We start from the raw sequence: 12,073 nt of genomic DNA, 5'->3' as shown, positions 1-12,073 counted from the left end.
CCCGACCCAGCTAGATCTGAATTTTGAATGCTCTGTGGCTGTGAGCAGCAGAGCATTTTGGGCATTATTCTTCTTGAGAAGATGTAACACTCCCATTTCATGGGTGCTGCTATCCCTTGAACATCAAGTGAAAGAATTTTAATCCTCAGGTCGCTCATTGTATAATACAACAGCCGGGCTGTAACACAGCATTAACCAAAGAAAGGAGGAAAGTAACATGAACATCTTAACAATTAGCCGTTTATTACTATGACATAAGGAGGATATGCTCGAACAAAAGATATCTGCAGTCTGCCTCTTACCCAATTTTCTTTTTTCAACTGCAACATCCAACTTGCCTCCCTAGCAATCACTGAGTGGTAATAAAGGGATCGCCTCCTTTGTAAGCACAAAAATAAACAATAGCCTTAAAGAGGAGTTGAGTGGTAAAAGTAAAAGGTGAAATAGAGACCTCTCTGTACACTGCAAACTCACCCCAACTCATCCCCAAATGCATAAAGAGAAGAGGGTGGGAGATAACTCGATACCCCTTTCCTACACTCAAAAACCATCTCAACCCCTTAACAGGTTGACCCCTTCCCTTGCCCCAATAAAATCCAACTTTCCATACTCTCCCCCCTCACCAGAAAGTAGCACACGTTGAAACCCCCCAAAAAGAAAAAAAACAAAATATAAAAGAAAAAGAAGACAGAAAAGAAAAACAGAGCTAAGTAAATAAATCACTGCCCCTCTCCCCAGCAGCCCAACAAAGGACTCCCCAACTCAGAAAGATTCCTGCTGCGCACCTCATTCCCTGCACATCTACGATAAATAAAAATAAGATCCCTGCCGAAGGTAAGAACAACAATGGACCCATGAAAGGAGAGGGAGCAGAGTGCTCCCAAATATACCCACTTTTCCAGAAAATTGACCTCTGGGGGATAGTCACTGATCATGGTTTCATGTTCAGCCATTGAGCGACAGGTGGAAGAAATTCAGGTAGTTGGCATGATGTTAATTTTATGTTCTTATTCATTTTATTCTTGGGTATGTTAGGTCCATTTTTAGTTTTTATTGATTTTATTGGTGTATGTGACTACGTCAATTTTAATGTTCTTAATTGTTTTAAATTGTGCGATCTCGTTTCTGAGCATGCGGTATAGAAGCAGTTTTAAATAAACAAACAAATAAATAAATAAACAGTTCTTTTAAGTGCATCATATAGCTCACATCAGACGTCCATGGCAGATTCGTAGCTATCTTCACCCCAGAGGGCTGGCAATGCTGAACACTGGAGCACACCACCGCTCTCCGCTGTGCTGTGACTAAACCTGATGATGTTTCAGGTAGCAGGCTCCGACTGTCAGCCCCGCAGGACTCGTACGTTGATCACAGGATCCTTCGGTGAGTAGTGAGATATCTGAGAAGCACAAAGCCTGCAGGGACATGAAGTATATGAAAAGAGGAACGCAAAGCAAGTGCAAATGGGCCCAGCAACAGGCAAAGAATCCAAGAAATAGCTGCAGAAGACCTAGAAAGTGCATCCATGACAGAGAGACAAAAAAAACAAACGCCCTGAACATGGGTAGATATATAGGGAAATTAGTTCCTGACAGTAGGCAGACATTGAATTGTCCAGCGAAAGAAAAAATCCTTGGGGGGTCACATAACAAAAGTAAAAAACAAATTCAAGAAAACATGAATAAAAACAAAAACTAAAGTCCATAAGACTGTGCAGTCTTTTTAGGCACAGTGTTTCTTGTTGCACTCCTGCAATCTTCTAATAATGCCGCGATGATGGGCATTCTGAAGTATACATGGCCAGGCTTCAATCATTAGACTCAGACTAACTTGAGAAACTCCTCCACATCTCGAACTGGCTTGAGTTTGCCACTGGTAAAGACCTTTAGCTTACTTGGATATAAAAGTGCAACTACATAGTAACATAGTATTTGATGGCAGATAAAGACCAAATGGTCCAGCCAGTCTGCCCAGCAATTTGCTTATGATGGCAACTGCCGCTCTGTGCAGGTTACCCCCAAGCAGATATACCCCATCCCCTTTTTTCATTTCCAACCTCAAGCCGTTAGGGATCCGCAGTGTTTGTCCCATGCCCTTTTGAATTCATTTACTCTACTCGTCTTCACCACCTCTTCTGGGAAGCCATTCCAAGAATTCCCCTTGGAGTTTCATATCATGACCCCTAGTTCTACCATTTCCGTTCCAACAGAAAAGGATGGAAGTTTGTGCATCATTAATACCTGTCAGGTGTCTGAAGATCTGTATAATATCTCCCCTGTACCTCCTCTCCTCCAGGGTATACATATTTAGATCCTTCAGCCTCTCCTCATAGGTCTTCTGAAATAAACCCCACACCATTTTGGTCTTCTTCTTCTTCTAGACCGTTTCCATCCTGTCTCTATCCTTTTTGAGATACGGTACTCTACGTGATGCCTACCAAGGACCCGTACAAAGGTATTCTCACCTCCGTTTTCCTGTTGGTTATTTCTCTCTCTATGCAGCCCAACATCTTTCAAGCTTTAACTACTGCTCTGTCACACTGCTTTGCTGCCTTCAGATCATCAGACACAATCACCACAAGGTCCCTCTCCTGGTCCTAAGGTCACCCCTTATCATATATAGCTCCTTTAGATTACTGTACCCTAGGTGCAGTACTCTACACTTTTTGGCTTTGAATCGCAGCAGCCAAAACATCGACCACTCTTCGAGTTTTCTTACATCACTTTTCATTCTCTCTACTTCTTCAGGAATGTCCACTCTGTTGCAGATCTATCATCTGCAAAAAGGCAAACTTTGCCATCTAACCCCTCTGCAATGTTGCTAACGAAGATACTGAACAGAACCGGTCCCAAAACCGATCCTTGAGGCACTCCACTTAACACCATTCTTTCATTATAGCAGGTTCCATTTATCATTACACGTTGGCTGTAATCCAGTGGGAGCAGTGAGAGGAGAGGACCTTGCTGGTGGCTGAAGAGAATCGGTAAGTACTCCTTGGGGAAATTTTAGAACTTAAACGTTTTGGGGGAGAAGTAAACTACTGGGGTATATTCTTTATTCTTTATATAGCTAGTCAGAGGGCAGGCAAAAACCAGGAGTTTGTATGTTTGTCTTTCCCTCCCTCCCACCCCTAGCTCATCCTTTGATTTATAGGCAGGTGACATTTTTACACAAAAAAAAAAAATTGAATCAGCCTTTTAATTTAAATTTAGCAATTCCCCACGTCTTATCAACAGTTTAATCATCCCTATGTAGGTCACTACCAGATAAATAATGAATATACTAAATACATTTAAAGGATCCTAATTATACACATTCCTATTCCCACAGCAACCTAAACTTAACTAGGAACTGAACAAATTTGAGATGAAGGCAGCAGCCCAGCAGCAAGAGGGGGATCTTCCAGTCTTTTGCATTGAGAGTCACATGTATGATTTTTTACCTGCTGGTGAAAGAGTGTATGTGTGCACCTGGTGCAAAGAGCTCCTGTCTGTTATAATTAGTGAGGATTGGATGGACCCTTGGACACTGTGGCAGCTGACCACGCCCATGGGGGGAGGTCCCGTGAGGGGCCACAGGTCAGGCTCAGCTGAGGACACACAAACACAGAGATTGATCTTTTATTAAACAATGTGGTGAAGCCACCAGAGGTGGCAGTGGTGAGTATATAAAGTAGCCCGGCTGGGCTAGTATCCCTCAGGCGCTGGAAAAGCGACTCCTCCAATAGCAGTGCTGTAGTGGAAAGAACTGAGAATAATGAGTACAGTGGAATATGCACAAAGCCCCAGTATGGAGAACCCCAGGATAGGGAGAGCAGGCCCTCGAGGAGTGAGTACCTGATCCCTGAGAGCTGAGAGGCTTGAAGGTGATGTACTCACACAGCGGTTCCATGTAGGAGATGGCACCAGGGCTGGAACAGAGGCAGGCCCTCGAGGAGCGAGTACCTGGTTCCAGGGAACAGCTCTGAGGTGAAGATGGTAATACTCACTGGTGTTCAAGATAGCGAATCCTTCCAGGCAGAAGAGAAGGTAGGAGCAGGCAGCGAGTCAGGCAACATGGGCCCTCGAGGAGCGAGTACCGGTTTCCTGATAGCAACCTGAAAAGCAAGTGAGGCCCCCGAGGAGTGGGTACCCCGTTAGCGTTAAGAGTCCAATGAAGATTGGAGGCAGAGTGCCTGGGTACGGAAAGCGAATCCCATCCATAAGGAATCCCTTGCTAACTCAAAGGCTAGCAAACAACGTAGGCTTTAAATATCCAGGCAGCGTGACTTCATCACAGGGGGATGCCCCTGAGGTTCGCTCTAAGTAGGAAATAAGAGAGAGGGCCGCGTGGCGCACGTGCCCTAAGGTACAGGCGGAGCATGGTGGGAGGCAGCACCCAAGCCGGTCGTCCATCATCAGCAAAAGGAGGTGCCAGGAAAGAAAGGTAGGTGGAGTGAAGCCGTTGGGAGGGGACGGTTGCAACACTGTCTCTCAGAGAACAAGTCCAATCTCTAGAGACTAGAGTGGAAGACCTGGAGGAGCTGAGGCAGACTGAGAGGTACATAGATGAGAACTTCAGGGACATAGTAGCCAAGACCCAATTCCAGTCTGGCAGCCCTGGTGCTGCCTTGGAGGAGGAAGGTCTCCTGGTTGGACAGCATCAACCTGGTGCAGCAGGAAATGATCCTGTAGCAAGGACCTGCTCTCCAGGGGATGCACTGTCCTCTCGCACCAAGATATGTCTCCCAGGGCTACTGCCCAGGAGGGAAGGGTTAGGTTGGCCATCATAGTTGGTTATTCGATTATTAGGAATGTAGACAGCTGGGTGGCTGATGGGTGTGAGGATCACTTGGTAACATGCCTACCTGATGCAAGGTGGTGGACCTCACATGTCACCTAGATAGGATTTTATACAGTTCTAGGGAAGAGCTGGCTGTCGTGGTACATGTGGGCACCAACAACATAGCAAAATGTGAGAGGGGTTCTGGAAGCCAAATTTAGGCTCTTAGGTAGAAAGCTGAAATCCAGAAACTCCAGGGTAGCATTCTCTAAAATGCTCCCTGTTCCACACACAGGTCCCCAGAAGCAGGGAGAGCTCCAGATGATGGTGCAAGGAAGAGGGATTCAGTTTTGTAAGGAAGGAGGAGTCTTTTCCAAAGGGATGGGCTCCACCTTAACCAGGGAGAAACCAGGCTGCTGGCGCTAAACTTTAAAAAGGAGATAGAGCAGCTTTTAAACTAAGATTTGATCTTAACTAATTGCTTTTAGATTAATTACATAGTACTTTTAGTTATTTTATTTTTATTATGAAGTTTTAGGATTATTTAAGATGTATTTTTAGCTTAATTATGATATATTTTATAGAAACATAGAAATGACGGCAGAAGAAGACCATATGGCCCATCCAGTCTGCCCAGCAAGCTTCACACATTTTTTTCTCTCATACTTATCTGTTTCTCTTAGCTCTTGGTTCTATTTCCCTTGCACCCCCACCATTAATGCAGAGAGCGGTGATGGAGCTGCATCCAAGTGAAATATCTAGCTTGATTAGTTAGAGGTAGTAGGGGCAGTAACCGCCGCAATAAGCAAGCTACACCCATGCCCATTTGTTTTTACCCAGATTATGTTATACAGCCCTTATTGGTTGTTTATCTTCTCCCCTGCAATTGAAGCAGGGAGCTATGCTGGTTATGCATCGAAAATGAAGTATCAGGCACATTTGGTTTGGGGTAGTAACCGCCGTAACAAGCCAGCTACTCCCCGCTTTGTGAGTGTGAATCCTTTTTCCTTCTCCCCTGCCGTTGAAGTTATGCTGGATATGCGTGAAGTATCAGTTTTTCTTTTCCCCTGCCGTTGAAGCAGAGAGCTATGCTGGAAATTCGTGATGTATCAGTCTTTCTCCCATGCCGTCGAAGCAGAGAGCCATGCTGGATATGCGTCGAGAGTGAAGTAATTAAGAACATAAGAACATAAGAAAATGCCATACTGGGTCAGACCAAGGGTCCATCAAGCCCAGCATCCTGTTTCCAACAGTGGCCAATCCAGGCCATAAGAACCTGGCAAGTACCCAAAAACTAAGTCTATTCCATGTAACCATTGCTAATGGCAGTGGCTATTCTCTAAGTGAACCTAATAGCAGGTAATGGACTTCTCCTCCAAGAACTTATCCAATCCTTTTTTAAACACAGCTATACTACCTGCACGAACCACATTCTCTGGCAACAAATTCCAGAGTTTAATTGTGCGTTGAGTAAAAAAGAACTTTCTCCGATTAGTTTTAAATGTGCCCCATGCTAACTTCATGGAGTGTCCCCTAGTCCTTCTACTATCTGAAAGAGTAAATAACCGATTCACATCTACCCGTTCTAGACCTCTCATGATTTTAAACACCTCTATCATATCCCCCCTCAGTCGTCTCTTCTCCAAGCTGAAAAGTCCTAATCTCTTTAGTCTTTCCTCATAGGGGAGTTGTTCCATTCCCCTTATCATTTTGGTAGCCCTTCTCTGTACCTTCTCCATCGCAATTATATCTTTTTTGAGATGCGGCGACCAGAATTGTACACAGTATTCAAGGTGCGGTCTCACCATGGAGCGATACAGAGGCATTATGACATTTTCCGTTTTATTCATCATTCCTTTTCTAATAATTCCCAACATTCTGTTTGCTTTTTTGACTGCCGCAGCACACTGAACCGACGATTTCAATGTGTTATCCACTATGACACCTAGATCTCTTTCTTGGGTTGTAGCACCTAATATGGAACCCAACATCGTGTAATTATAGCATGGGTTATTTTTCCCTAAATGCATCACCTTGCACTTTTCCACATTAAATTTCATCTGCCATTTGGATGCCCAATTTTCCAGTCTCACAAGGTCTTCCTGCAATTTATCACAATCTGCTTGTGATTTAACTACTCTGCACAATTTTGTGTCATCTGCAAATTTGATTATCTCACTCGTCGTATTTCTTTCCAGATCATTTATAAATATATTGAACAGTAAGGGTCCCAATACAGATCCCTGAGGCACTCCACTGTCCACTCCCTTCCACTGAGAAAATTGCCCATTTAATCCTACTCTCTGTTTCCTGTCTTTTAGCCAGTTTGCAATCCACGAAAGGACATCGCCACCTATCCCATGACTTTTTACTTTTCCTAGAAGCCTCTCATGAGGAACTTTGTCAAACGCCTTCTGAAAATCCAAGTATACTATATCTACCGGTTCACCTTTATCCACATGTTTATTAACGCCTTCAAAAAAGTGAAGCAGATTTGTGAGGCAAGACTTGCCCTGGGTAAAGCCATGCTGACTTTGTTCCATTAAAACCATGTCTTTCTATATGTTCTGTGATTTTGATGTTTAGAACACTTTCCACTATTTTTCCTGGCACTGAAGTCAGGCTAACCGGTCTGTAGTTTCCCGGATCGCCCCTGGAGCCCTTTTTAAATATTGGGGTTACATTTGCTATCCTCCAGTCTTCAGGTACAATGGATGATTTTAATGATAAGTTACAAATTTTTACTAATAGGTCTGAAATTTCATTTTTTAGTTCCTTCAGAACTCTGGGGTGTATACCATCCGGTCCAGGTGATTTACTACTCTTCAGTTTGTCAATCAGGCCTACCACATCTTCTAGGTTCACCGTGATTTGATTCAGTCCATCTGAATCATTACCCATGAAAACCTTCTCCATTACGGGTACCTCCCCAACATCCTCTTCAGTAAACACCGAAGCAAAGAAATCATTTAATCTTTCCGCGATGGCCTTATCTTCTCTAAGTGCCCCTTTAACCCCTCGATCATCTAAAGGTCCAACTGACTCCCTCACAGGCTTTCTGCTTCGGATATATTTAAAAAAGTTTTTACTGTGAGTTTTTGCCTCTACAGCCAACTTCTTTTCAAATTCTCTCTTAGCCTGTCTTATCAATGTCTTACATTTAACTTGCCAATGTTTATGCTTTATCCTATTTTCTTCTGTTGGATCCTTCTTCCAATTTTTGAATGAAGATCTTTTGGCTAAAATAGCTTCTTTCACCTCCCCTTTTAACCATGCCGGTAATCGTTTTGCCTTCTTTCCACCTTTCTTAATGTGTGGAATACATCTGGACTGTGCTTCTAGAATGGTATTTTTTAACAATGACCACGCCTCTTGGACATTTTTTACTTTTGTAGCTGCTCCTTTCAGTTTTTTTTCTAACAATTTTTCTCATTTTATCAAAGTTTCCCTTTTGAAAGTTTAGCACGAGAGCTTTGGATTTGCACACTGTTCCTTTTCCAGTCATTAAATCAAATCTGATCATATTATGATCACTATTGCCAAGCGGCCCCACCACCGTTACCTCTCTCACCAAGTCCTGTGCTCCACTGAGAATTAGATCCACTGAGAATTAGAATTGATGTATTTTAGGTATTTTAGGTATTTATGATGTATTTGATATAGCATGATGTTTTATGATTGCTGTGAACCGTTACAATGGGTCCTTAGTAACGGTATATAAAACCTAATAAAAAAATCTAAAATCTAAATCAATGGGGAAAGCTGACAGATGCTCAACAGCGCAAGGTTCAGCAGGAGATATATTTGAAGGATACTAATGAAGCATTAGTTAGGGCACACGCATGTTATAAAATTAGCGGGTCCATGTGCGCGGGCTGGAAACCGTGCAAACATGGAAACGCGTGCGTATGTTTTAAAATCTACCGCAATATATGGAGAAAAAAATGCCTTCAACAAGGTAAATTAATGTGAGAAACCGTGGGAACCCAGCTCATATGCACACTGCTGCTACAATAGCACCACCTGACCCCAAAGATTTGAATGTTTTAGTTATTTAAATCTGAAAGGTTTCTTCTCATATAAGATCAATTAAGATCCAGAAGTAAAAAGCTTATTGTTTCTTTTTTTTTAATTTATATTTTATTAAGTTTCTTAAACATTTTACAATGAATAAAGAAAAGGAAAATTTTTGATTACAATCAAAGTAACACCACCATTCATGTATATATCTCAAAAGAAAATAATCATGTGTAATCTTGAATATAGTCCACATTAATGGGAGGCTATTGCAAAACTAAGCTTATTGTTTCTAATCATACTTGCATAGATTACAGAAAGGTTCTCATCAAGAACAATATGGGCAAAATTTTACATGACATAATACTGGTCATTTAAATTAATACAGATTCAACTTATTTTGTTGCAGTGATCTGAAGTCAAAGCAGTGTAACGACTATTAAATTAAAGGAGCTAGGGAGGAGGAGAACCAATATCACCGATACCTCTGCTAATTCAGATTTATATACTAAATTCACCTGTCTTCGATTCACTGGATGTTATAGTTTCACTTGTTTCCGGATCACTGGGTACAGTGTACACTATCTCCGCTTTACTTTCCTCTTCCTTCTCATTCGCCAGCTCCTCCCTCTGCTGCCGCATGACAGCACCGCACTCCTGCCACACGCTCATGTCACCGCTTACCTCCTTCACGTGCGCACCGCGTAACTCATAGATCGTTCTAGTTCCGCGCCTCCCGCATGCGCAGAGCGCATCTCACGGCACCACCCACGCCCAAAAGCTTTGAAGCATGCGCACTGCGCACCTGACTGGACAGCTTCCCGCTTCGTCCTTCTTGCTGTTCTTTGTGCTTTGTGAAGGGGGTGGGGGATCGAGTCCTGCTGTGTTTCTGAGCAATTCACTCTTGAATCCCTTCGGAAATGTGTGCTCAGAATCACATTTACAGTGTGATAAACGTTTTTCATTAAACGATAATTGAAGGAATCAATTACCCAGTTGGTTTCTACAATGCATAATCTCAGCGTTTGGCGCTTAGAAAACACAGTCTGTTGTCTTTTTGGGCTGCGAAGCACAGGCCAATATGATGAAAAAATAATAGTATTGTTGAAATCTATAGTTTTTCTCAATTCATTACTTTAAATGTGTACCAAACTATCTGCTTCTACTCTTTCCAAACCAACAAAAATTACTCAAGGAAAGGGACCTAGAAAGGAAGCTGAATTCATATCTTTGAAAGTAACTAGAAACCAGAGTAATGACACCTAAATTTCCTCCAATTTCAAATCTGCATTTACCCCTCTGGAATAGAATATTTGGTCAAGCATATGACGACGTGAGTGGGTTAAGAATATAAGAATATATTACCTGAAACAGACATAATCTGGTCCATTTTAAAAGCCCTACACGTGCCAAAGCCGGGAGATAAGCGCGTGACTCAGCCTGGCGTATGCTGCGTGGATTTTAAAACCCGTGTGGGCACACACATATCTTCTGGTAAATGCCTAAACATTTTTCTCACTAAAAGGGGCGGGGAATGGGCGATGTCTGGGCAGGACGTGGGTGGGCCAGGACTGCACCATGAAGTCAGCGCTTAAGTAGTTACGCAGCCAAGTGCGAGCCAGGGTCCCCTACCTGATAACTTTACTTCTGCGATGGACAGCATGTAGGTTGTGTAACAAAAAAAAAGAGGCAGGTCAGCAGGGTTTTAAGGCTCGGGACTAATAGGATAAAATGGGATCAAGTTAGCTAAGGGGTTTAGGAAGTCCTCTCCTTTACTGGGGCAAACTGGGAGTGAACTGGGAAAAAGGCCTATTGTGTAGTCACACATACCTACTAAAATTCCCCCCATTTATGCACTCGAGAAGGCATTCAAGCGCACATGTGCATCTCAATAGAAAATCATATACGCATGTACACACAGCCAATTTATGTTTGAACGTTTTATTAAAGTTTTGCAATAACATTATTACAACACTGAGTAGGGTGTGTTCCTTACCCTCCTCAGAACTAAACAGCAACAAGAAACATTCAGCTTTCCACCTCCCCCAGTCCACCCCCATCAACCCCCCCCCCCCCAAAAAAAAATTACAGAGATGTGGGTGAGTGAGTAACATGCTATCAAAACAGTGTAAGCCTGTTTGATTTAGCAGGCAAGAGAAACTGCACGGTTAATCATTCACTACAAGACTACGTGCACAATGCGGAAGGGACTGAATGTTAGGCTTTGCCAAAGCACAAGAAATCGTCGCCGTCTGCTTGGGGAGTTCCGGGATGCCAGACATTCCATGGTCATCATGACATGCAGACAGTTCCTCCAGGCCCAGAAGGACGGATTATCGGAAGAACGCCAGACCGATAGGATAATCTTCTCACCACGGCCCAGATGTTCCAGGGTGTTCTCCAGAGTAGGCCACCGTGCACGCTGCATTACCCCTCAACATGCGGAAGATGTATATAACACACAGAAACAATTGAAAAAAAGAACTTCCAACATATGCAGTAGCCAAATGAGACTAAACATTTCTCCCAACAAGAAGGAGATTACCCCCCCAAAAAAGTCCAGTCATCCAGGTCAATGTGACACGAGTCAGTAGTAGAAGTAAAGGGATGGATGGGCAATAACAAATCCCCTTTCAGCTTCATGTACAGGGCAGACACAGGGCCTGTCCCACAAATCCTTGTCACAATAAGAAAACAGCCAGGCAGATAGCCAATTTTATAATGCGCGTATGTTATAAAATCGGTGTATCCATGTGCACGTACAAGCAAACACGAGCACGTGCACACGAGTGTGGGTCTTAAATTTTACTTCCAAATCTATGTCAAAAAATCAGAGGCAAGACCTGATAATAGGACCACAGGTTCTCTCACACACATGTATAAAAAATCTCACACACAGGCGCAGATACAGAGACACACAAACACACACAGAAGCTCACTCATTCACACACACACAAAAGCTCACACACAGACAAACACTATTGCGCTGGGCCTCCCGTCTATTCCTCTGCCAGCAACAGCATTGCATTCTCACCAGGCCTTTTCCTAGGCCAGTAGTGGGATAGGATCCATGGCAGCCCCATTTGAACCACTTGCTTGGTCACTGGCAGCATGGGATCCATGGTGGCCCCACCAGGCCCCTTTCTCAGCCGCTGCTGACAGTCAATGGTACATAAGAACATGCCATACTGGGTCAGACCAAGGGTCCATCAAGCCCAGCATCCTGTTTCCAACAGTGGCCAATCCAGGCCATAAGAACCTGACAAGTACCCAAAAAACTAAGTCTATTCCATGT

The 12,073-nt window shown here is 43.3% G+C and overlaps 1 protein-coding gene across 3 annotated transcripts in view; it reads right to left on the bottom strand.

The window, feature by feature from the left end:
* The window catches only part of DNMT3L (DNA methyltransferase 3 like), a 93,610-nt gene extending 84,119 nt beyond the window's left edge, over positions 1–9,491 (bottom strand). For all 3 annotated transcript variants that reach the window (XM_029578818.1, XM_029578820.1, XM_029578819.1), the window contains exon 1: positions 9,297–9,491. In XM_029578818.1, the coding sequence (XP_029434678.1) occupies positions 9,297–9,450 (154 nt within the window). In that variant the 5' untranslated portion in view covers positions 9,451–9,491. The remainder of the gene's footprint in view (positions 1–9,296) is intronic.
* Between the last annotated feature and the right edge of the window lie 2,582 nt (positions 9,492–12,073).

This window comes from Rhinatrema bivittatum, chromosome 15 (genome assembly GCF_901001135.1).
Source record: "Rhinatrema bivittatum chromosome 15, aRhiBiv1.1, whole genome shotgun sequence".
NCBI classification, from domain to species: domain Eukaryota; kingdom Metazoa; phylum Chordata; class Amphibia; order Gymnophiona; family Rhinatrematidae; genus Rhinatrema; species Rhinatrema bivittatum.
This window is presented reverse-complemented; position numbering and strand designations above follow the sequence as displayed.